Source organism: Balaenoptera acutorostrata, chromosome 11 (assembly GCF_949987535.1).
Source record: "Balaenoptera acutorostrata chromosome 11, mBalAcu1.1, whole genome shotgun sequence".
NCBI classification, from domain to species: domain Eukaryota; kingdom Metazoa; phylum Chordata; class Mammalia; order Artiodactyla; family Balaenopteridae; genus Balaenoptera; species Balaenoptera acutorostrata.
Genome location: NC_080074.1, coordinates 66,227,032 through 66,252,493, shown reverse-complemented (window position 1 = coordinate 66,252,493; position 25,462 = coordinate 66,227,032). Strand labels below are relative to the sequence as shown.

Below are 25,462 nucleotides of genomic sequence, written 5' to 3'. Positions count from 1 at the left end.
TGAATTTTTAAAATGTGGTATATGCATACAATGGAATATTATTCAGCCTTAAAAAAAAAAAAAGGAAATCCTGCCATTTGCAACAACATGGATGAATCTGGAAGACATTATGCTAAGTGAAATAAGCCAGACACAGGACAAATACTACACGATACCACTTGTATGAGGAATCTAAAATAATCAAACTCATAGAAGCAGAGAATAAAACGGTGGTTGCCAGAGGCTGGGGGGGAGGAAGAAACAGGGAGGTAGTAATCAAAGGGTACAAAATTTCAGTTATGCAAGATGAATAAGTCCTAGAGATCTACTGTACAGCACACAGCCTACAGTTAATACTGTGTTATATACTTAAAACTTCGCTAAGAGGTTAGAGCTTATGTTAGATGTTCTTGTCAAAAAAATAATAATAACAACAACAATAAACAAAGAGGGTGGGAGGAGATTTTTGGAGGTGATGTATATGTTTGTGGCATAGATTGTGGTGATGGTCTCACAGGTGTATACTTATCTCCAAACTCATTAAGTTGTATATATTAAATATATACAACTTTTTCTATGTCTGTTATACAATGAAGTAGTTTATAAAAAAGGAATATTGGGAAACACATAAAAATTGTAGAAGGAACAGAGAACAAAGCTTGGCAGAGGGTAACCAGAAACAATGTTCAGAATCATGCTGCAGACCTGGCTGGGCACAGACACCACCGCATTCGATGCTGTGGTGGGCACTGCTGGCACCAAGGACGCTGGGCCCCGGATACCGCTGCTCGAAACAAGATACAGCTTCACTGCCCCAACTTCCATCAATAGAAAAAGACTTTACATGGTCCCAGCTTCTTTGCAACCCCAATCTTTGATTCAAAATCTGAAGATGTGTTGATTGGCCTACCAAAACTCTTTGCCCATGGCCTCGCTACACGAGAGGCTGGGTATCTTAGTCCATTCAGGCTGCTATAACAAAATACCATAGACTGGGTGGCTTACAAACAACAGAAATTTATTTCTCACATTTCAGGAGGCTGGAAGTCCAGGATCAGGATGCCAGGTGAGGGCCCTCTTCCAGGTTGCAGACTTCTTATTGTTTCCTCACATGGCAGAAGGGACAAGGAAGCTCTCTCAGGTCTCTTTTACAAGGGTACTAATTCCATTCATGAGGGCTCTGCCCTCATGAATCACATCCCAAAGGCCCCACCTCCAAATACCATTACCTTGGGCATTAAGTTTTCATCATGTGAATTTGGGGGGGATGGGAACATACAGACCATAGCACTGGGTAAGGAAGGTCTGGTTTTTTCAGTCACTGTAAGATACAGATTTTGCCTCAGAGGAGATTCCTGAACCCCCATAAGAATGCTAAGTCTACACTACCCTACTCTACACTGCCTTTCCAGCTGCTGGCCCTGTCCCTCTCCACTTTACCCAGCATCAGTCCAGCTCTAAATCAACAGCAAGCTGAGACCTCTCTAGCGCTTCTAACGCACTTGATATCTTGCTGCCCGAAATGCTCTTCCTGATACTACTATGTCCCATGAATCCCTTCTTATCCTCCAACACTTAGCTTAAACATAATTTCCCCTATTAGACCAACTGAAGCTCTGCAAATATGCCAATCTCAGGAAAGGAATATCCATCCAGACAAGGGGCCTTTTTCACCTATGCTAACCCTAAGTATTTGTCAATATCCCGAATCTAGCAGGAGGCCACTCAAAACCCAGGATTCAGGGAGGAGCAAGAGAGTAGTGAGGAAGGTCTGATCACTGTTCTCCCTCCCTCCCCTCTGTCACAGGCATTTTGATTTGACTCCTGAGATCCTGAGAATTGGATGTGAGTGGCTTGGAGAGATCCCTGCCCTATGCCTGGTTGGCATGGAGACCAGAGACTCCGAAAGTCAAATAACCCCATTTGCTAAGTACTCAGGGCAAGTCTGCTCTCATTTCAGACCAGAAAGAACCAGAGCCCACTAGGCTTCCCCCTATTATCTCAGAAGATGGGAATCATTCCGTGCACCAGAATAGCCACACAAGGTACCAAGAAGCTGTACGGAAGGTGTTGTTAAAGACATGTAAGTATCTTGGATTTGTCACATGCCAGGGGCAGAAAAGATGTGTCTGATTTCCTAAAGAATGGCTGGGCTGTGGTGGGGCATTGTTATAGAGCAGAGGATGGGGGCAAAAAGAGCCAAGAAGAGACTGAGAAGAGGAGAAAGTAGACTTGAATGGTGGGGTAAGCAAGATAAAATAAAAACTGAATCAGACTTGGAAGCAGAAGATCCAGGTATGAGTACTATTTCTGTCTCTTTTAAGTGTCTCACCTTGGGCAATCACTTATCCTTTTTTAACCTGCTTCCTCATTCATTTAAAAAAACAGAAAATGCCTACTCTACCAATCTTACAGAATTGTTGTGAGGATCAAAGCTTTGGAATTTGAACTGAGTTTAAACTCCAAACAAGCCGTGTGACCTTGGGCAAATTCCTTTAACCACTTAATCTCTCTGCATCATCTGAAAATCATAATAATACTGTAGCATTTTTTGTGAAAGTTAGATAAAATGTACATTTAAAAAAGCACCTAGGACAACCTGATACATGCAAATACTGAGGAATCTCCAGGGAATTCTGCTATGTAAAGAAAGCCAATCCCAAAAGAGATTCCATACTGTATGATGCCATTTATATAACATTCTTAAAATGACAATATTATAGAACTGAAGAGCACATTATTGATCACCAAGGGGTGGAGGGAGGAGGATGTGGCTATAAAAGGGCAACTCCAGGATCCTGTGGTGGTAGAATGTTCTGTATCAATATGTTAATACCCTGGTTGTAATAAAGTGCTACAATTTTGCAAGATGTTACCAAGGTGGGGGCTGGGAGGACATGGCTAAAGGGTACACAAGATCTCTGTTTTTCCCCTTCTTACAACTGTATGTGAATCTATCATTATCTCAAAATTAAAGTTTAATTTAAAAAAACAAATACTTTCAGAAATTAAAAAAGATACGCATGAAGAGGAATATCTGTTATTTCTACTAGCAAAACTTTTTAAAAGCTTTTTATCAATTAACAGGAAAACAACTAAGTGAAAAATATAACATCTACTCAATATATATTAGGGATTTTTAAAAAAATAATGATTATAGAGACAATACAGCCAGAATATTAGGCTATAATTTTATGTTTTAAAAATATACAAATTTTATACACTGGTATAATTAGATTTATCCAAATAAATAAAGAGTGAAAATCCAAAAAAAAAGAAAATCTAGGTAAGTCTGGTATTATTTCAAAATTTTAAAAACACCTAATACCTAATACAACATTTAGAACATAACAGGTACTTGATAAATGATATTAGTAATATCCAAACATGAGGTAGTATCACTGCTAAATTTCAGAGAATTACCTGAAATGAGCAAAGAAGGAAAAAAAAGAACCAGTAGACTCACCTTGCACATTTTCCAAGTGGGTTGGGTGGTTAGAACTCTGTGCTCTCACTGCCGAGGGCCCGGGTTCAATCCCTGGTCAGGGAACTAAGATCCCACAAGCCGCGTAGCACGGCCAAAGAAAGAAAGAAAACAAACCAAGTGGGTTGACCACTTGTTTTTCCACCACCTTAGCACTTGGGGAAAGCTCTCTTGGAGATGGGCTTATAGTAGAGGCAGGAAGAACCAAGACTGATTCCACTGACCATGAAGGGTGCGAGATGCTGGAATCCAGAAGTGGAACTCAGTGTGGTGACCACATTTCCAGGACTTCTCAGCACCTGATCAGGCCCAGTTGCTAGGCTGGGCTTGTGATGCCCTGAGGCACAAAAGGGAGCAGACGACTCTAAGCAATTGGATAACCTGCCCTTCCCCCAACCATTCAGTCCCCAATCAGGTCTTCAGAGTCCCCCTGACTGATGCTCAGAACTTCAGCTTCTGGCGGTCCCACAATCCAGGAGTGCGCCCAGAGGAAACCATGCCATGGATCCGGAGCCCCTGCCACTGCCTCATCAAAAGCCCAATGACCAGGTTAGGCTGGAAGGGTGAGGGTGGGGAGATCAAGGAAAGTATTCCTCCCTCCCCTCACTGAAATCCTTGGAGACTCTTTCATTTCTAGTCAGAGTTGGGAAATGGAATAGGAAGTTTGGGTCTTACCAGGGACAACTGGCCCCAGAATCTGGGCAGTGGTGGCATTCAAAGGAACTAAAGATTGGTCTGTGTCTTTGCGTTTTGCCTTATGGATATGACTTCTGAATAGATACCAGTATCTACAGCACTCCTGTGGGAGGCCTGGGGTGTTTCGGCTCCCTTCATTGCCACCTCGCACCCCTCTAACCACCATCCATTGGCAGTAGCCCCACTTCTTCATCACTACGTCTGCCCATTCTAGGTTTAAGCACCCCCCGCCCCCATCCAGCCTAACCTGGCTGAATCTGAGACCCTATCTCTCTTTTCCAGGTTTACGGATCACTCTATTCTCAATGACAGAAACTTCAGTCTGTATTGAGCAGGAAGTGTTTGCAGAAGGACAAGATAAACTCTGGATGGAGGGCAAAGAGGGACAGAGGGAGGTGTCCTGGTTCCAATGGCTGACTAATGGGAGGAGGCGATTGAGAACATGGAATAAACAGATTGCACTAGAAGTGACTTGTGTGCCCTGGAAGTGAGGGGGAGGGAAATTATTCCAATACCCAAATTCCCGTGAGATCAGGACTGTGAGAGATTCCTGAAGCAGCCAGAACTTGGTGTTTGGTTTGGGAGGGGCCAGGGCACTGGGAAGACCACCACAGGGGGTCCTGAGCTCACGCATGGCAGGGGTCAGAGTAACAAGTCTCGGAAGACACCCTGCTCCTCGGGATGCTGACAGGCCTTAGAGTAGTCATGCTCTGTGAAGACGCTGCAGTTTCACCTTGGCAAGGAGGAAACCAGAGGAAGCCCTGTGACCACAGACGAGCGAAGTCCGCAGAGCCCCCAGACTGGGGCCTGCCTCCTACCCCAGGCTCTGCCACTTCTGACCCAACCCAGGGCCCAGAACAGCTGCAGAGAACAGGGAATTTTACAAAGAGCTTGATTTTTATTGATATTTAAATATATTAAATATTTCACTGAAATACATGGTATACACACCCTCCCCCCCTACACACACACACTGGTTACATTATAAAACCAAAGTCCATGGGCCTCCCATCCACTGACTCCCCCCCGCAACTGGCGAGGAGGGGGCAACGTCAGCCCGGGGGAAGCACACGGCTGGCACTGCGGTACAGGGAGCCAGGGTGTGGACAGGCCCCTGCCACCTGGCAAGAAGCAGAGACAAGTCACCCAAGACTGCAGTCCTCCCACTCTGGTCTCCTTACAGCCTCATCGCTGCCCCAGGACCCCATGCAGAACCTTCCTGTCCAGGGATGTGGCTGACGGAAGGGGAGTTGACTTTCTGTCTGGACCAACTAGTCTTTTCCCCTTCTCCTGCCTTGGCTAATGAAGTGACTGATGGCCCATTTGGTTGATGCATGAAGATCCCCCAAAGCAGGCAGTACGAGCCAGAAACCAGGCTTCTGCAAGGAGCTAGAGTCAGAAAGGACATGAGAAAGGGCAAGAGTACCACCTGCCCCTTCCAATCCCCAAACCCAGCAACTCTGGGACCCTCTCTCCTCTGCCTCTCTAACGCCTCAAAGACAATGCGATCTTCAAGCAAAATCCTGGCTAATGCCTCTGGCTTAAATAGGTACAGACAGAGAAACCAAGGCACCAACTAATTCAGTCCAGAGACAAGGAGGTTGCAGGGAAGAGGGTAAAAGGCAGGCAGGGATAGGAAGGGAATCTAGGGTCCAGCCCTCCTAACCCTCCTGCCAGCTCTTGCAGGCTTCGTGGGGACTGGGGAGCCCGGAGCACGCTAGGTTCAAGCTGAAGGCTGGGGAAGGCTGAGGTCCAGGTTCCCCTCCCCTAGCCCTTAGTACCAGAATCTGGGTCCTCAGGGGGATCCCATGCTACCCCAGCCCCAAAGCATACCACATCCCAGGACACCAGCTGGGGAGCCCAGGAAACTCCTGAGCCTCTGCCCACCAAACCCCAGACAGTTCAAGTGCAAGGAGCACTGTGGGCTTCAAGCAGGCGCTTGGGTCCCTGCCCCAGGCAGGGAGACAGTCATGCTGCACACGTGGCCCCCAAACGGCACTTAGGGATTTGGCACAAAAAGGACTCCTCTCCCCAGGGCCACCCTCTTGCTACCACACCCCATCCCACTCCTGTGCAACAGGGGCCTCTCTCTCCATCCCTTGAAATCAGGAATCCTGCCTTATTCCCAGAAGACAGAAGCCACAGGAAAGAGGCAACCCAGGGTGGAGAGCCAAGGAACAGGAGCACAAAGACACACAGACCAGGAAAACAGACACACACACACACACACAGACCACCATGCACGCACGGTTACACACACACACAGACCACCGTGCACGCACGGTTACACACACACACACACACAGACCACCGTGCACGCACGGTTACACAGACACACAGGCCCTCCCCAGTGCCAGAGGCTTGGGAGGACAGATTTGGGGTCAGGGTCATCTTCCTCCATGCCCTGGCCCTTTTCTATTTGGCAACAGAAGGGGTAGAGATGCTCCGTGCCCCCTCGCAGCAGACAGCAAGAGAGCGCTGGGGCAGAGGGGCCTGATCCTGACCCTTGGATCAGAGCCTGGCATCACCCCCGTCCCTGGCCGGCCTGCTCTCTTTGGCACCTGCAGGCGAACATCCAGCTCCTGATCTTCTGACATCCCCACGCACACGCTTGCTCTCCGGCTGGGCATTTTCACAGTACCAATGAGACCAGATGCCCCTTTCCCTGGAGCTGTGCAGGAAACGGGGCTAATCTGAGCTGTCAGAAGTCCCTTTGTTCCCCTTTGGGGACAGATCATGGGACTAGGATTTGGCAAATGGAAACATTCCCCTGAAATATGGACAGAGCTGGGTCCCCAGAACATCTCCCTCCCGTGCCCTGTGTCTGTGAGGGAGACCTGGCTGGGGTGGGGAGTGCCCAGGACCCATGCTGGGGATGCAGGCATAGCAAAGGAAGGCAAGGATGGAATAGGCACTCTTCAAGCCTGCCCCAGTCTTTATACAAAATATTCCCAGGAAAAAGAGGGAAAGGAAGGGCCCAGCCCTGAGCCTAGTGCCCAGACAGACAGGGAAAGGGCGGGCGTGGCAAGCTGCCATTTTAACCTCTCAGGCAGGAGACATCCCCCTGCCTCTGCTGCTGCCCCCTCCCCTGCTCCCAAAAGCTGGGAAAAAGGAGAGAAAACAGCCCCTACCCCAGTTAAGAAAGAAAGCCACTTGCATAATCCTCTTGGTATCCCCTCATTCACCAGCCTGAGGGCAGACGAGCATGGTCCACGTACAGCCTGCTGGGGTGTTCCCTTTTGTGGTCAGCAGGGTCTGGAGGCTCAGCGGCCCCTGTCACAGCCTCCCCCAGCGAGCACAGAGTCCACTCAAATGCCCACCTTGGTCCTTTCAGCCGAATTTGTAGCTGGGCCCTGCTAACTGCTGGGGCCCCCATTGAGGAAGTAGGTGGTCATCTCCCCCTTGCCCTTCACCTTGACCACCCCTCGACACTCCAGCTGGTAGCCCTTGGCCGCTAGAACCTGGTACAGGTCCGTGGTCACCTGGGGAGGTGGGGTGGGAGGGGAACCTGCTTAGCCCAGGATCCTTCCTGCTGCATTTGCAGGAGTCCAGGGGTTCTCTGCTCATGCTAGCTCCCCTCCCCCAACCCCGACTCCACCAACCAGAGAACAGCGCCACCCTTCCCCTGTCCTAGCTGACTGCAGAGAGGGCCCTGCGGAAGCCCTCTGGACCCATACCCCTCCCAGCCTCTGCTCACATCCCCCTCACCTGGATTCGGTCGGGGACCCCCGTGCTGTCCATGCGGCTAGAGACATTCACTGTGTTCCCCCAGATGTCATACTGCGGCTTCCGAGCCCCAATGACGCCTGCCACAACTGGGCCCATGTTCAGCCCTGGGGTAGGTGGGGACAGCAGTAAGCAATCGAGAGCACTGGCTGTTCCACAGTCAGCCCAGGGAGGCACCCACCTCCGGGCACCTTTAGAAGGACCCAGAGAAGAAACTGGAAAAGGGACAAGCCTCCTAGTCGTAAAGAATGGAAGATGCAGGCATATCAGCTGAGGAGCTCCCCTGAGTCAAGACGGCTCTGCTAGAACAGCAGCTAATCTACCGATGCGCGCTCTGTGCCAACCACTCTGTAAGCGTTTCACACTATCTCATCCTCTCAACAGCCCCAAAAGACAGGTATCATCATCCCCACTTTACAGAAAAGATACCTGAAGTTTAGAGAAGTTAGACAACTTGCTAAATAAGCCAGTTAAGTGGAACAGCCAGAATTTAAAGCAGACAGTCTGACTCCAGAACCCATGCTATTAACCATTCCCATCCACCAGTTCATCTGCGAGGAAGTGCCTCTTATCAGACTGGCCACAGAAAAGGACACGGGTACTGGAGTGTAGCTAAACCTGGTCTTGAATCCCAGTTCAGCCGTTTACTAGCTGTACGACCTTGGCTGAGTGATTTACTCTCTCTGAGAGTCCATCTCTTTATCTGTAAAAGGGGATAATAATGTGAGGATTGATATGTGTTTTTTTAAAAAAAAAACCCTGGGACAGTGCTTAGCACAGAGCAGGCCTTCAATAAATGATCTCTGTTCTTACTATCAGACAATAGAGGAGGTGGGAGAAAAGGAAAGCCCCACAGGACTCCTCATGGGGAATACGAGACGCCATCCCCAGCCTGCGGCCTCAGCTTCACCCAGAAACGGCCCTGGGAAAACCTGCCATCAGCCGGGCCCTCTCACCGATCTTCATCTGGAAATTGTTGAAGGAGTGCTCATTGATGTGCTTCATCTGCTCCATGAGCCGCATGGCGTAGTCGGCAAGGGCAGTGATGTGGGAGCGGCCCACCTGATCATAGGTGCTGGCATTCAGCCCAGAAGCAGCCATGTAGGTGCTACCAATCGTCTTGATCTTCTCCAGCTGCCGGAACCGCTCCTCGCTGATGATCTGGACCGCACAGAGGGACCTGGCTGTCAAGGCAGACAGGCCAAACCCAGCCCTGCCTCAAGCCTCAATCCTTGCCATGCCCTGGCCCCCTTCTCCACTTCCCTGGCTCAACACTCCCCTCCTTTCGGCAAGTGAGCCCCGCTTCCAGCTGCGGCTCTCAGTGCAGGACTAAGGAGCCGGGAAAACAGCCTCCCTCACCGGGCAGCCGTCAAAACCCAAGCCAGGACTTGAGCACACAGCTCCAGGTCAACTTCGACAGCTCGCTACAGCACCCAAAACCACAGGAGGGATATCAGGCATCAATTATTCCAACCCTCACCTTTGGGGAAACTGAGTCCCAGGCTGAGGAAGTGCCTTCCCTCCAGAATAGGGAACAACCCACTCCTGACCTGGATGTTCAGGTCACTTCTTCATATTTTGCTTCCATTTTCTCTATTCAGGGGATCATCTTGCTGACTTGGCCTCATGGGGCCATAGTCTACAGATTACCGGCTTCGTCTTCAATGACCCCCACCTGCTACCTATCCTGGCCCCTCCACAGATCCTCACATCCTCCTCTGCTCCCCAACAATGATGACCCTGCCCCACTGGGGCTGAGCTTGCTGCCTGTGACACCTTCGTGAGCACCTGTCCCTGACTCCACTGTACCTACCTTTACTCCTACCCCTGACATCTCTGGGTCCCATCAGATCTCCCTTCCTCCTCCCAGTACCAACCATCCCCTCCAATCCTGGCCTTCTTATCCAAAGCTCTCCCCACTCCTCTGGTCCCCAAGTCCCCCCACCCTCTGCCAGCACCAGCCGACTGGACAAGTACCTCATCGAAGTCAGCGATGATCTCGTTGAGCAGCCGCAGGCACTCGACACCCTCATTGTTTGCCTCTAGCTCCACGTAGAACTCAGAGAAGTTGGCAATGGAGGCAAACATGACGGCCACACACTCACATGACTGATAGTAGAGCTCATCATTCCGGCGCTCCCGGGCGAGGAAGTGGGCAGCCACGTCCTTGGGCAGAATGTTATGTAGCAGCCGCCGGTTGTATGCCTGGAGCTCCTCCATCTCCTCCTTCTCCCCTGTTGCCTGTGGACACCACACCCATCACCCACTGCCCAACATTCATAAGGCATGGGTGCAGCGGCCAACACCTGGAGATGGGCATCAGAGGGGAACCACGTGGAGAAGAAAGGCATGGACAGATGATGCCTAAAGAACAGGCAAGGAAGTAGAGGGGGCAGGGACAGGATGAGGCGGGGGATAGGGGACGGGCACAGAGAAGGCATGGAGCCAGGGTGGGCTCGGGGCAGCCTGAGCCCTGGCCAGCCTAAGAGATGCCTGGCGTGGCCCAGGCTCTGCCCCTAGGATCTTCCCTCACCCCAGAGGCCCACCCAGTCACCTGCAGTTTCCAGAGGAAGTCCAGGCGGGCAGTTGATTCCACCTGCTGGGCATGCAGATACAGCGCCAGTGCAAACACCAGCAGAATCACGGGGGTCATATATTTGAGTGCCACCCTCCCTGCGGCTGAGCTGAGGGAAGCAGAGGCAAGCTCAGTGTCTGAAGGAGGCATATGGCAGCCCCACCCTTTGCTGCCCTAGAGCCCTCACTCACCAGTCCAGCCCACTGAAGGTCTCGTTGGAAGAAGCCCTGGCAGGAAGACACAAGAGACAAAGTCATCGGTTCTTCCTGGGTTGCCAGGTCGGGGCATGGAAGGGGAGACGGAAACTGCATTTACTGAGCACCATAAATCAGGCACTAGGCCAAGGTTTTTGCTTCTATTAACTCATTAAGAGCAGAGGTTCCACTCCTGGCTCCTCTACTCACCAGCTATGTGACCTGGAACAAGTTGCTTAACTCTCTAAGCCTCGGCTTCCTCATCAATCAAAGAGTGATCAGATCTAAATAATGCACGCAAAAGGCTTGGCAGAGCGCTTGGCATCAGCAAGCCTTCGATAAATGTTAGTTATAATAATCTTTACAACTACCTTGTGATATAGATGGCATTGCCGTTTTACGGATGAGGAAATTGAGGCTCAGAGAAGTTAATTCACCGATCCAAAGACACACAGCTAATAAGTGGCAGAGTAGGGATTCAAACAGCAGACTCCAGAGGCTTTTTCCACCGCACCATATATTTCTACCACATATCCCACGGGGTGAGGTTTTGCAGAGGAAAAGCCAGTGTGTTGTCCCAGGCAAAGCCCTCAGGCAGGAGTCAGAGTTTTGGTTCCTTTCCTAGCCAGGGCTCTACCACCAAGCAGCTGTGTGACCTACAGGTAGTTAAGAGTGGATATGAAAGCAAAATGCAAATGCAAGAGGGAATTTTTTTTTAATGTCTACCCTAAAGACCAAGGGATTTCCCAGGACTGGGGTTTCCCTGAGGTGACTGTTGGGGGTCATGTGCTGCCTCCTTTCCCCCAACATGTGAGGGGTGAGTGGTAGCATTCCAAGGGCACAGGGGGCTCACAGTGACCCAGCAGGGTCAAGAGGCTCCTGGGGGATTAAAGGGGCTGAGGATAAACTCACAAGCCATGGACGCCAAGCAGTAGGTCATAGTTGTCAAAGATGGTGGCCGGGGGACCCAGCAGAAGCAGCACCAAATAGATGAGCCCCAGAACAAAGATCATGGCCAGCTTCCCGATGCTACTGATGTGCAGGAAGACGGAGCTGGCCAAGAGACTCAGCAACATGTTCCCGACGAAGTACTGGGGAGCAACGGCAGAGGCAGTGTTGGGTGAAGGCAGAGGCCATGGCGCTCCCATGCAGGGAGAACGCTGCACGCCCCCACCTGACCCAAGCTCCCCTCCACAACCTCAAACCCAAACCTCCTTCACCCTCCACACACCCCTAAAGCACACCAGGGCCCCGGGCTGCTCCTGGAGTTGGAGACTCTGGTGAGATCCTGGGTCCCCAGTGCCCATCATCAGGGTTGGCACAGAAGGGTCGATAAACGGAACTGATCAGGACCCCCCCCCACCCCTTCCGAGCACCACTTGGACACCTCAGGGAAGCTGCAACTGGGTGCGGTGCCCTCACACAGGGGAGCATCCAGGCCCAGTGAGTAATTGAGCTGCTGCAGGTGGCAGGCGGTGATGTCAGCAGGCGTTAAATTCAGCATCCGGGCTGCGCAAGTCCGTATGGGGGTGTGGTTACAGGTGAACTGCAAAAGTTGGGGGAGGTATATCAGGGTAACCGGGGAGGGGAGGGGTTACAAGGGCCATGCCTTATAACCCAGGGGCCCTACACCCCAGGGGCCCAACTTCTCACTGAGGGATGACAAGAGGTAGGGGGAGCAAGGAGAGAGGACAGGGGTTAACCTCACCCTTGCTTTGGGCAGGATATGTGTCTCATTCCTCTCTGTACCCCCAGCACCCAGAACAGTGCTTGGAACAGAGGAGGGGCAGAAAAATTCCCACTGGAACTTTACCATGTTGGCGATGGCAGAGGTGAACACAAGCAGGACGGAAAAGATGCCAACCGCAGTGCTGTGTGCCCGCGAGCGGACGATGCTGCGAGACAGACGTCGCAGGGCCGCAGGGAACAGCTGCCGGGAGGCGGGAGACAGAGAGACGGAGGCCACGTCAGCCAACGGGTAAGGTCACCCAGGGATGGGGCCCAATGGCAGAGGCTCGGCCTTCTCCTCCCTCCCCGCCCTTGGCCTGGCCTCCCCCACCAGCCCTGGAAGGCCCCCCACGTACAGAGCCACAGGAGTACACGGCGCAGGTCAGCACGGTGACCAGCAACAGCAGGAAGGTACTGGCATAGATCCCAAGCATCAGGGCTGAGCTGGGGCGGAAGAGAGCCAGGGAAAATGTTACTCTGGAAGATCTGGACATCCTCGTCCCACTCCCTGGGCAGGCAGGCTGTGGGCCCCAGGGACCGTGTGCTTGCGAGGATGTTTAGGAAGGTTGTGGGAAGTGGTAGCGGGACGAGAAGCCAGGCGAGGAGGGACAGGGCTCTCACGGTGGGAAGACGAGGAGCTGGATGAAGCAGATGAAGCAGAAGACCAACAAGGCACAGGCCACGTAGGCTCCGAAGCGGGGGTCCACCTTTCGCGAGTACTGAGGGAGAGGAGACTGAGCTGGGCGCTGGCTCCGCCCTGGGGAAGGCAGGGCACTACCAGTTGGCCCAGTTGATATGAATCCCCACTGTGCCCTGTGGTCACCTCCCCACTCCCCAGAAACCTCTCCCCATTCCCCAGAAACCTCACCTGTGCTCAGACTTCCCTGCCGGGACCTCCCCTCCTCCCCCAGCCCTCCTCCTTCTGCCCTTGCATCCCCCAAACCTTCTTTTCAAGATCCTCTCTCTGGAAGGTGAGCAGGAACCGGCGCACGTGGTCCTTGCGCAGCTGATCGATGCTGCGGGCATCGATGGCACGGCCCAGGAACTCGTCTACCTCATCCTCAGGGTTCAGGGCGTCCTGGGCACCCCGGCTGAGGGCAGGGGACATGGCTTCACCAGGTGCCTGAGCACTGCCATGTGACAGGCGATGAGAAGGGAGGGGCACTGGAAGCACTCAAAGAAGGAGTGTGAGCGGGGTGGGTGGCACCTGCTCCCGTAAGACACATCTAAGGTCCAGGGAAGAGGGGGATCTCGGCTCCCCGCAACCCCGCCCCAGGGTGCAAGTGCCTTCGCCCAGCCCTTCTTCCCTACTCAACAACCTGACTTACTTGTCTTTGCTGGAATCATCAATGCCCTGGAGAAAGGGACAGAGTGTGCGAGTGAGGTGAAGGGCAGGCGACCTTCACCTCTACAATCCCTTCCCCACCCTCAGCACTGCACTGCGGGCTCTCCCCACAGACTCTGGGGGGATTGGGACCCCTGGGGTGAAATCATCCCTCCTATCCCCAATTCCAGAAACTACAGAGACGGCAGCCATGACAAGGAAGGCAGCAGAGGCAAGGAGGACACAGAGTGCTGAGGGAGACAGGAAAGCAAGGCCCCAGGTCCCGGCGCCGTGGGCCCCTCACCATCTGCCGGAAAGCCTTGGAGTCCTTGGTCCGGGAGAAGGTGCGGTCGGGCACCCAGCGTGGCATCAGCCCCTCCATGGAGTTGGCCCGCGCCCGCTGCAGCTTGGCCAGCATGGCCTTCTCCTCTTTCTGTGTGGGCAGCGTGGGCACAGGCTGGGAAGAGTGGCCCGGAGAAGGCCTCTGCCAGCTCCCCCCATCTGCCCCTGTCCCCGTCTGCCCACTGCCGCCCCACCCCGGCCCTGACCCGTTTCTGGCTGGCTCCCAGGATGAGGAAGGTCTCAATGTGCTGCTCCTTGAGGTAGGCGTTGCGCTCCCCGCCGCGGCCCGGCTCCACCTCATAGTCCCCGTTCAGGTACTGCAGCGTGGCCCGAGTGATGTGGATGCGGCTGCGCGGGCGGGACAGGAGGGTGAGAGCCCTGCTCTGCCCAGGGCTCCCACCCCTCGCCCCCTGGACGCAGGCTCACCCGGCCCGGCCCCCGGCCTCCATGTGATTGGCCAGAGTCACGTCATTGGACCACACATCGAACTGCCATTTCCGCAGGCCAAGGACGCCGCAGTGCACGCGCCCACTGTGGATGCCCACGCGCATGTTCACGTTCACACCTGTCACCTCGCGCACCAGCCTGGGAGGAGGCGGCCAGGCTTAGCCCCCGGCACAGTCCTCCCCACTCCCAGCCCAGAGCCCAGGCCCTGTGCTCGCCTTGGAGCCAAGTGGGCAAGGACAGACCCAGTCGCAGGGCACACGGCACACCCTCAGCAGGACACGGGCAAGAGGCTGCATGGGGCCCAAGGACAAATGTTTGGGAACCCTGCTCACCAGCAGGGGCCCAGCAGCATCTTATGGGACTGACTAGGAGAGGAGGAATCACTACCCTCCCTTTGGGCCTACTCAGCTGGCATTTTCTCCAGCCCAAATCCCCCTCACCCTGGCTCCTCCTACCCCATCCCAGCTGGCTGGACTCTAAGGTGCACATGGGTCTTCACACAGGCTGAAGAAAGATCCTTTCCCCTCCCCAGTGATGGATCTCCAAGACAGGGAGACAGCCAAGACTGAGAAAAAGTCCTGAGGACACATCAAAGGGTAGGAGCAGGCTGGGGCACCCTCAGTTCCAGGAAGCCTGGGAGGGGACGGTGCTCACGAGATGGCCTCGATCATGTCCACCCCCATCTCCACGCAGCAGTGGGCATGGTCTGCCCGGGCCTCCGGCAGCCCTGACACACAATAGTAACAGTCCCCTAAGATCTTGATCCTCAGGCAGTGATTTTCCTAAAGGAGAAAGAGTGGGGGCAGAGTCACCTTTACTCCAGCCCAGCCTGCCTGGCCCACTACCCTCACTGCAGATTCCATCGGCCTCCATCCCCCAAGGCCGCTGCCAATGAGGCTTGCCCTCACCCCGTCGGCCCCACCCCCAAGCCCTAGCACCCTCACCGCAGCCAGCTTGTCAAACCGGGCAAAGAGCTCGTTCAGGGTCATGACCAGCTCCTGCGCCGTGCACTGGGATGCCAGGCTGGTGAAGCCTTCAATGTCCGCAAACAGGATGCTGAGGACGATGGCAGAAGATGGAAGGGCCATGTGGCCCTCAAAGACTCCCAGAACCCGCACCTCTCCCGGCATCCTCCCCACCCCCACCCTACCTGACATTGTCATGCTTCTGGATGTAGATCTTGTGAAACATCATGTCTTCTTTCTTTGTGTTGATGTCTTCTTTCATCTCCATGGCAACATGCTGGGGCAACACAGACAGCAGCAGCCGCTCCTAGACCAGTGGTTTCAACAGAGGACCACTATCTTCTTGGCCTCACATTTTAATCCTTCCTGGTCCCTCCACATCCCCAAAACCCTCTCAGACCTCTCTGGAGACCTGAGCTTCCCTTCTGGACCGTGGCCTGACCCTCCCCCATTAGAGTCCTCAGCAGACATACATCCCGGCCTTCTCTGACTACACCCCACTCAACCCCTCAGATGCACTCCATCTACTCCCTCCCACCCTCAGACAGGACAGGAACCCCAGTGTCAAAGGGCCTCTGTGATGCACAATCAGGGGGAACCATTCACACTATTCCATGGAGTTGCATGAGATGGTGGATCCAATCTGCAAGCTATTTGCAGGTGAGATGGGGGAAGGCCGTGATCAGGGGGGGCAGCCCCACCTGCTGCCGATTCTCATGCTGCAGGTGCAGCCGGGCCTGGATGTAACCACGGGTCTCCTGAAAGGCCTGGCGCTGAGACACCTCAGCCGGGTAGTGTGTGCAGATGCCAATGACATTGGTGCAGAGGAACAGCAGCATGTTGGCACCGAGCTGCAGAGGGGTGGCAGAGGCAAATGGTGACCACCCCCAACACACACAGGTGCAACTAGCTAGGCTCTCTGTAGATGCACTGTTTGGGGGAGGAAGCCAGGATCCTGTGCCCTGTCTTTCCCAAGCTGTCCCCACCCCTGCAATACCTCCCCATCCCCACAGGACTCCAGCTCCCTGCCTGGATCACTCCATGGCTAGAAATGTGATCTTCTCACAGCTCCTGGAAGCAGAAGCACCAACCAGAGCCAGGTAGGTCACAGGCCTGGGCCCAGCACACTATGATGCCCTGCCCCACAAACACCCCAAACAGAAGACAAATGATGCTCCTTCTGCATGTGGTTCTCCTTACAGGATGACACCCAGGAGACCTGAGCTCTACATCTTCCTGTGAGTGCCCAGGACAAGTCACCTCATCTCTAGGGGCCTGTATGCTCATCTAGAACCTGGAGAGGGAGAATAAGATCTCCAAGGTCCCTCCCTGCCCTGACATAAATTAATATAATAATAATTCTACTATTATTATTACTGGAGCTAACTTGTTGGCTGCCTACTAATGTGCCTAGATTCTACAGGTGTCCTCTATATGTTAACGAATGTATTTCTTACAACTCTATGAAATCAGTAGCACTATCTCATTTGAAAGGTGAGAGACTCAGGCACAGAGAAGCTATGTAACTTGCCCAAGATCACACAGCTGGTAGTAGCCAGTGTGGGACTTGAGTCCAGGAGAGTCAGACTCCAAAGCTGTGTCCTAACCCTACTGTAAACTACCTTCCAGGTTCCCAGGATTCCTACTCACTCCACTCACCTAAGCTCTTGAGGCCCAGCCTCAGAACCCAGGCTTGGGAATCATCAACTCTACGGACACAAAGAACCCTTCGGAACTGGGATGGGGTGCCACCATGCCTGGCCACCCCCAGCACTCGGCCCAGCCGGGCCCCATACCCTAGCGCCCCGATCCTAGGATGTTCCGCCCTCAGTCAGCAGCAGCAGCACTGACTGGAGAGCAAGTCTAAGGGAAGCCGACCTCAGTGCTTCTGGAAGTTCAGGGGTTAACCTGGAACTTGTGGCTCCACCCCAGAGTTGGCTGGGGCAGGGCTCTGGTTTGGGGAGAAGGGAGGGCAAGAGCACCAATTGGAAGCCAGGAGTTCTGGGCTCTGCCCGGAACCAGAACTAGTCCTGCAAACTTGGGCATGTCACTCAATCTCTGGGACCTTGGTTTCATTTTCCTTGGGTAAGATGGAGGGGTCTGGCTAACCCCCAGCCATCTCCAGCTCCCGTCCTCTAGGATTGGCCTCCCAGCTTCCCTTCTCAGTCCAGCTCACAAGGCCCCCCCTCCCAGCAGCAGGGGTGAAGAGGGGGGGTACACTATCTCCCCCAGGGGTTTCTAAGAATAGCCCCCAGTGGGGGAGAAGGAAAGGGGGGCAAACCAGGCAACTTCCCTTCCTGGCCCCAGGAGCCCAAGAGGAAAATGTGAGTCATGGTGGAGGGAAGGGAAAGGGGGACAAGAGACCGAAATAGATCTGTACACAGACCCCTATCCGACTGTGAGAAAAAATGGATGTCAGGGCACTGTAGGAGACTCCGGGCTGGGCTGGGGCACTGGGTGAAATTGCTCAGTGTGTCTGAGTGAGCGGGTCATAGGAGGATGAAGGGGCTGGATCCGGGAAGGGGCTGACCAAGGAGCCTAGAAAGGAGGCCACAGCCCCATCCAACCCAGAAACCTGTAAGCCAGCTGGGTGCAGAGAACCTGTACGCCAACTGGATGTAGAATCTAGGCATGTTCTCAGCTCAGAGAAGTGGTATGGGCTGCCCTGGCCCCAAGGACTGGCACAGGGCAGGGGCAGCTTTCTTCACTCGCCCACTGGGTGAGGCTGCAGCTGGGTGCCCCGGAGAGGCCGGAGACTGGTATAGTCCTGGCCTCCATGGGACTGCGCCTCCCCGGTCAGGCCCTGGGCTTGGCTCTGGGCACCATGCCAGCTGAGAGCAGGGAAGAGACACCCACCTACCCCAGCCAGCCAGAGAGGATGGGGGAAGGGAGGCACCACCTCCAAGCTCCTCCTTCCCCAAGAGGGCAGTCCAGCTCCAAAGCCCAGTGTGACAGCTACCCTGGAGAAAAACTGGGGGCTAGCAGTGGCAGAAGGACCCTGGCCCTTTAAGAGATCTGACAGTGCCCTGCGGGTATGTGCTCCACAAACAAACTGGCTATAAGGTTACTCTTAAAAAGGTACATTCTGTTCCACAGGCTGGGCAGGGAAGGGCATCATGCCAGAGCACCCAGCTTCGCACCCTGGGAGCCCCAGGCAACTTCCTCTTTGTAGGTGGGGCTAGGGTGGGCTACAGGCCACAAGCCCTGGGCAAGGCAGAGGCTGGCTCCCCCAAACCTTGAGTGAGACAGAGGACAGCACCATCTACATCAGGGTGCCAATGGAGGGATCACGAGGTGTGCCGGCTGGGGGGCTGTGCCTACAGCCGCCCCTAAAGGATCAGCTGGGCAAAAGCCCCTGTCCCTGGTCAGGGAGATGACACGAGACAGCCAACTCCACCGGCTCACATCTCTCTGCAAGGGACATCCGGAAGTCCCTTCACTGGGAACCATCCATTAGAGCATCCCCGCAGCTCCCTGCCTCCAGGTGAGAGCGCTACCCTGTCGGGTTTTACTCCACTCAGAGAGGGTGGGGCCCTGAGAGCAACATCATGAGGTAAGTACTATTTTTATCCCAGTTCTACAGACTGGGAAACGAAGGCTGGGAGAGGCAAGGTTAACTGTCTACGATCTCACAGAGAAGAATGCAGCCCACTGGACAACCAGGGCTACCTGCAGCCAAGCCTCTGCGACAGCCTCACCTCACACACCACTCCAAAGCCAGAGGCGGAAGCCCACAGGGGCAGAGAGCCTCAAGGCAGGCTGCCAGAGCCCTGGTGCCCAGTGGGAAGAGGGCAGGATGCGGTCGGAGCCTAAAGCCCCTCTCGTCAACAGTCCAGCCCCAAACTACTCCCGGCCCAGGACAGAACTGACCCACTCATCACCTTCCCGATCCTCCCGGGGCTGGTCTCCGTCCAGGAGAGGCAACTCCTCCCTTGCTAACTCCACCCAAAACCTACTCGATCCCTCCAGATCACCACCTAGAGCTGCCCTGCAGGGAAGGCACCAGGCCCTGAGTCTCAAGTGTCAACTTGGGGCCAGAGAAGCCAAAGTCTGGATATAGCCTACCCAGCCCTCTCAGCCCTGCCCCAACCCTGGGGCTAAATGTCGCCTGCCCACCTCCAGCCTTACTTTGGGGCTCTACAGATTATGCTATTTCAAGAGCCTCAGGCTAAAGAGCTGTAGACTGTGGCCCACGGGGACAGAGCACAGGCTTTAGGTTCTGGAGCCTTCCCTTCCCTTAGCAGTGCCTTCTGCCCCAGATCCCAAATGAAGACCCACCCCTCCTCCCAAATACAGCCAGACGTCCCTCACCCGTGTCCACCCATGACTCTCCCACCCTCGATTAGCAGACCCCTTCTCATTCCCGGACTGTGCCCCCACGCCTACCTCCCCGACCACCCACCTGCTTCCAGAGGAAGGCATCACCACGGTTGAGCTGCCAGGCCAAGATCAAGTGCAGGGTGGAGAGGCCCAGGCCACTGAAGACAGCGGCCCGCATGCGGATGGGGAGGAGCGTGTAGGTGATGTAGACGAAGAACACGGGGCACCAGAGGCCTACAGAAGGGCTGTGGGGGCTGGCTGCCAGGGCGCCGCCGACCTGCACCGCTGCCAGGATGCCCAGCACCACGTAGCTCACCAGCCACATGGAGTCCTGGCGGAAGCTGTGTCGGTTGCACACCACCATGAGCGCCACGAAGAGGATGGCGGCGCAGGCCAGCAGCGCCACGTAGGCAGGCTGAGGGTGGGCAGGCGCCGCGTGGAAGGCCAGCAGCACGGCCGTGAGCAGCACGAGCACCGCCATCAGCAGTGTCAGGCTGCTCTGGTTCATCTGGAAGAAGTACCTCTGGTACAAGCGCTCCAGCTTGGCCGAGCGGAACTGCTTCGACTGGAACACCTGCACCAGCCGGCGCCAGCAAGCTCGCCTGCTCCTGGCGGCCGCGTCGGGGGCCCCCTCAGCGGCCCCGACTGCCACGGTCGCCTCAGGGTCCTCGAAGCCCAGGGCCACGGCCCGCAGCCCCAGCTCCAGGCCCTTGCCTGGGCCACCCCTCCGGATGAAGGCCTCATCCTGCCAGGGGCACCGAGGCGTGGCTGCGGGGGTCGGGCTGGGTGGCTGTGCACCTTGAAAGCAGCTCATATAACGGGGTGTGCAGAAGCCGCTGGAGCGAGTCCCGCGGCGGGGACGCTTCTGCCCATTGCGCTCGCCCCAGGCTGTTTTCCGTTCATCCACTTTGGGGACCAGGAGGCCACTAAACCATGACATCCTGCTGGGAGGAAAGGAATGAGGTGGTGTTAATACCACCGTCACTGCCGCCACCAGCAGCTTTCATTAACCGAGTGCTGCCCGTTACCAAGCTGAGCACCTCAGACACATCCTCCTCCTGAAATGACTCTGAGGAAGACCAGGGCATCCCCATCCACCAGGTGAGGAAACTGAGGCAGAGGGAGGTGAAGTCACTTGCCCGAGATCAAGCAGCCACTCAAGTGTGAGAACCAAAATTCTAACCCAGATCTGTCTGACTCCAAAGCAATTCATTTAAACATTCACCTCTTCCCTAAAAGGCACTGATTTCTTGGTGGTTACAGACCCACTCGAGTGCCTGTCAATGAGAAAAGCCGCCCAGTTCAGGAGAGAGAGGGCACAGCCCAAGCAGCGGCAAGCACCACCCCGCACTGGGAGACTGTTGCCACTGGTGTCCCAGTGGAACCTGATCCTCTGATTTTTCAACAGAAGCTTAATTTTTAAAAATGGAGGCTTTAACATGACATCTCCTGACTTTTAAATGCTGGCAAGTAATTCACGTTTTTCAACACTGCAAGCCAAATAAATCACATCTACGGAATGAATTCAGCCTGTGAGCTGCCAATCGGTGACCTCTGTACCACAGGGAATCTCTTTCCACATCCGTCCCCATCACACTCACACACTGTGCACACTTCACCGAGTTAAATTCAACTCCTCCCTCTGGTTACAGCTTAAACATAACTTCCTCAGGAAGATGTCCCAGCTCCCCCACCCAGACTAAGTTTGGTCCCCTGCTCACTCTCCATACATTTCCTCCATGGTACCGATCACCATTATCATTAAATCATCCCTTGTTTAATGTGTGACTCTGCTCCTCTGACTATAAATGTTAGGAGGGAAGGGATGATATCTATTTTGCTCAGAGCTTTATCCCCACCCCAGGTACCCCAAGTACTGAGCCTGGCTCATAGTAGGAACTCAACCAATTTATAAGTTGAAAAGAGAGAAAGAAACCAAGCTCAAGAGCATTGGTATGGAGAAGCTAACGTGAAATAATAATAACGATATGATTCTTCATCTTTCTCACTGCACTCCAGTCCTCTTAACCTCTTTGCTGTTCCCCAACACACCATGCATGGGACAGCCTGGGACCTTGGTGCTTGCTGTTCCCTCTGCCTAGAATAAGAGCTCCTCCAGGTCACAGCTCAAATGTCCCCTTATCAGTGAGCTTTCCCTGACCACTCTATTAAAATAGCAACCCCCTTTCCTGGAGCTCCCTATCTCTCTTCTGAGCTTTATGCTTAATTTTTCTCCACAGCTCTTATCAGCAGCTGCCATTCTATATATTTTTCTTATTTGTTCATTGTCTGTCTCTCCTAACTGGAATGTCAACTTCATGAGGGCAAGGATTTTGGCCTGCTTTGCTCACTGCTACATCTGCAACACCTCGTAGGGTCTAAATAAATGTTCGTTGAGTAGATAGGTGGGTAGGTGGGTGGATGGATGGATAACACTCCCATGCACTTTCCCTCTGCTTGAAACTTTTCGAGGTCCTTTCACATACCTAAGTCCATCTGATCTTCACCAAAACCCTGTGAGGCTGGTCCTGTGGCTATGTGGGGCACAGGACAGATTTGACAGCAAAAAAAAAAAAAAAAAGAAGAAGAAGAAAAAGAACTGAGGTCCACAGTGGTTTTATACAGCTGGCCCAAGTTCTAGAGATCACAAGTAATCAAGTCAGCCCCAAATCTCACGTCTCCAGGAGGGAAGTGTCTTGACCTGGGGGAGGGGGGGTAACTCCATGACAACACCCTCAATGTGTCTCCCAGCTGAGCCCAGCTCAGGAGAAGGCGAGGGTGAGAGCACTGCCACCCATGGATGCCTGCGTCCCCACCAAGGCCACCCTCCTCCATGCCCACGGGGCACCCTGAGGGGCTCCTCGTACTTAAACCTGCAGAGCTAGCAGCACTGACATTTGTACTCACTAGGGGACAAGGGGGAGAATACCCAGAGCTTGCCCCAGGTGGCCACAGGACCAGACGCTCAAGCCACAGAAGCAGTGCTCCAAGCAGACACCCAGGGGCCCACAAAGCAAAAGGCGAACTGGGGACCTCTCTGCACATGGGAAACCCCCATCTCCGGTACACCCTCCACCAAGTTCTCTTGGCATCCCTTCTCCTACATCCCACGGAGCAGCAGGCCCTTCAACCCCTTAACATCACCAACGGCACCATCTGGAGGGACAGATCAAAAATCCAAGACTTTTGGTCAGGCTGACATTTGGCAAAGGTCACCAAACAAAGTCTGGCTCTTCAAAACACTTCATTAGAAACAAGATCTTTGGAGTGAGACCACGTTTCAAACCTTATTGTGATTCTTTGCTAGGGTCGCGGCCTTGGACAAGTTACTTCACCTCTCTATGTCACTTTCTTCATCTGTAAAATGGGAACAATAAGAGTTGCGAGGAAAGAAAGTAACAGCACCCGTCAGGCATGTAGTCCACACTCAATAAACATTAGCTCTTCTCCTCACCCTACACCACTTTGAACCCAAAACCCTGCCAGTGTCCAAGAGATGGAAGGACAGCAAAATTGTGAGCAAAAACCCACACCTCCCCAGCCAGTCAGACGCCTGGCCCTATCAGTCCCTGTGTCCTCGGCTGTCAGTCCCCAGAGCTGCGTGAGACAGAGCCCAGAGTAAGCAGGTTTCCCACCGCCCCCCATGACATTTTGCTTCAGCCTCCTCCCCCTCGCCAGTCCCCTGACCTGTCCTCACCGCCCCCCCCACCCCACTGGCCAGACCTCTGGTCCCAAAAGACCTGTTTCTGGCCATGCTCCCAGCCCCCTGGAAGCACAGCCTAGCATGTGGCTCGTACCCACAGAGGAAGGCGTGTACACTGTCCAGGGGAATGCATGACCCTCCCAAGAACACCCTGACCCCACAAGTGGATAGCTTCAGAGATCTGTAATTGTCCAACCAACTGCAACCATCCCACCCTGAGCTCCATTCCAGGCACTGCCCATCTTGGAGAACTTACTCCTGGCACCCCACGCCAGGCTGGTATGGCAGGGAACAGGGCAGGGCACTGTTCAAAGCCACAAAACTTCCCTATATGGGGCCCCAACCCTCCTTGTCCAGGAACCCATCACTACGAACCACAGACCACCTCCTTCCTCCCCAGAGATAGGCTCCTGAGCTTGTGCCTCCGAGCCCCTCCTTCCCTGGGTCCTGGTTTCTTTGGTCTCTCTCACAGATCTGCTACTCCAGGCACCACCAGCTCCCATGGATGGAGTCATGTCCATTCAGCCTGGCAGACCGAGGCCCAGTGTCTCCCAGACCCCAGGTCCCTCCCGAACCTGGATCCTCCAGCCTGAGACCCAGAGTCTGAAGCAGGCCAGGGCCCAGCCCCAAGGATGGCTCTGCACGCTGCTTCGCCCAAATCCTCTTCCTGGTCACCTCTTGTTCCCAGGAGGTGGCAAAAGGAAGCTCCAGAGGATTTAAAAGGACTTCAGAAAGTTCATGGAAGAAGGCACTGCCCAGGCAGGGCACTTCAGTGCCAGCACCGCCCACCAGGCTGGGACGTGGGCCTCAATTCCAGGCCTGTCCAGATGTAGAGAAACCTCCCCAGGGCCTGTATCTGGAGGTCCAGCAACCCTTCTCCTCCCTTCCCCAGCCCTTGGTCTCCCTAAAGACTGCACTGAGGTCCCACCTCCACCCCAACCATGCAAACCCCACCAGGGTCCTCCAGTCACAGGGGTACTCCGGTAAGCAAAGGGTATAGGAAAAGAGTCCACCGCCTGATGCCACCTCTAGCTTTTCAGTCAGGCCCCAGAGCCTGTTCTGAATAAAGTCTGCCCACCCTGCCCACCCTGCAGCGGGTCTGGACACCAGCCCTTTCATTCCCAAGGTCTGGGGTGAGGGGAGGAGGACTCCTGCAGACAGAGGGCATCCCTCCCTCCGCCCAGGCTGCCTCCCCTTCCCCGAAGCACAACCACACTCTACCTCAGACTCGGAGGCTCACCCACAGCCCAGCTGCAAAAACCTCAGGACAGCCCCTCCCCCAGTACATGCCTCTCCCCCTCTTCCCAGCAAGCCGGGAACTCGCCCCGGGTGGAGGAAGGGAAGCACAGGGCAGGGAGTGAGGGTGGGAGCCTTGAGCCCCGGACCCAGGACTCCTCGATCCCCCATCTCCTCCCGGACTTCCCTCCGCCAGCCTCGACGGCCTCGGGCTCCCCCCGCGCCGGCTTCCGCGCCCGGACACAAAACTCCCGGGAGCCGCGCGGGAGTCTGCCAGCCACACGGAGACCCGAGCGCCGAGCGCCGGGCGCCGCCGCCTCCCCAGACGCTTCTCCGCGCGGTCTTACCTGCCGGCCGGGGTCGGCGCCTCCCCGGGGCCTCCGCCCCGCCGCAGCCGCGGGCTCCGGCCGGCGGGCCGGCCGTCCCGCGGTCCTGCTCCGTGCCCGCGCGTCCCGGCCGTCCCTCCCGCCGTCCGCAGTCCACCCGGCCCTCGCCCCCTCCCTTGTTGTCCAGCGCAGCCGCCCTCTACCCCGGATCCAGAAGTCCCCTCCCCGCCGGCTCCCGGACTCCCCGCCTTAAAGGCACAAGCTCCTTTTGTCTGGACACCCCCTCCCCCTCCCCGGACGCCGGGCAGGGTGGCCGGCTCCCCTTCGGAGGAACGGGGTAGGGGTGGGGGAGACCGAAGAATGGAACCCCTCCCTCCGCGCGCCCCCTCCTCTCCTCCGGCCGCTCCCTCCCCCAGT

At 54.9% G+C, this 25,462-nt stretch overlaps 2 protein-coding genes across 10 annotated transcripts in view; one reads left to right on the top strand and one right to left on the bottom strand.

Moving 5' to 3' along the window:
* Positions 1-4,562, top strand: part of SPMIP11 (sperm microtubule inner protein 11) — a 97,947-nt gene extending 93,385 nt beyond the window's left edge. The window contains exons 2-4 of the mRNA XM_028165768.2: positions 1,940-2,062; positions 3,868-4,012; positions 4,442-4,562. Coding sequence (XP_028021569.1) covers positions 1,940-2,062; positions 3,868-4,012; positions 4,442-4,490 — 317 coding nt within the window. The 3' untranslated portion in view covers positions 4,491-4,562. The remainder of the gene's footprint in view (positions 1-1,939; positions 2,063-3,867; positions 4,013-4,441) is intronic.
* Positions 4,563-5,037: 475 nt separating this feature from the next.
* ADCY6 (adenylate cyclase 6) lies at positions 5,038-25,245 on the bottom strand. Of its 9 annotated transcripts, none has more exons than XM_057556652.1 (24): positions 25,067-25,245; positions 23,067-23,137; positions 22,267-22,314; positions 19,863-20,724; positions 16,162-16,311; positions 15,646-15,767; positions 15,440-15,551; positions 15,150-15,277; positions 14,475-14,633; positions 14,255-14,396; positions 14,011-14,139; positions 13,711-13,736; positions 13,326-13,473; positions 13,004-13,101; positions 12,739-12,826; positions 12,468-12,584; positions 12,042-12,200; positions 11,567-11,745; positions 10,652-10,687; positions 10,440-10,569; positions 9,863-10,126; positions 8,842-9,046; positions 7,868-7,992; positions 5,038-7,641 (listed from the first exon to the last, which is right to left on the bottom strand). In XM_057556652.1, the coding sequence occupies exons 4-24, from the start codon at positions 20,718-20,720 to the stop codon at positions 7,516-7,518; spliced, it is 3,501 nt and encodes a 1,166-aa protein (XP_057412635.1). In that variant the 5' UTR covers positions 20,721-20,724; positions 22,267-22,314; positions 23,067-23,137; positions 25,067-25,245; the 3' UTR covers positions 5,038-7,515. The 9 variants fall into 9 exon arrangements, 8 of the variants coding, with proteins under 8 accessions (XP_057412635.1, XP_057412636.1, XP_057412637.1 ...); XM_057556653.1 differs by having other exon boundaries at positions 19,863-20,721; XR_009009722.1 differs by lacking the exons at positions 22,267-22,314; positions 23,067-23,137 and having other exon boundaries at positions 5,038-6,830; positions 7,291-7,641.
* Positions 25,246-25,462: the final 217 nt, after the last annotated feature.

Bases quoted from the DNA above. Each gene is read 5' to 3' on its own strand.
- ADCY6 (XM_057556652.1), bottom strand. From the start codon at position 20,720: ATGTCATGGTTTAGTGGCCTCCTGGTCCCCAAAGTGGATGAACGGAAA. The intron at 15,278-15,439 runs GTGAGGGTGCTA...TTTCTCCTTTAG, and splicing joins GGTTTGACAAGCTGGCTGCG to GAAAATCACTGCCTGAGGAT. The intron at 13,474-13,710 runs GTAAGTCAGGTT...CCCTGCCCTCAG, and splicing joins GATGATTCCAGCAAAGACAA to CCGGGGTGCCCAGGACGCCC.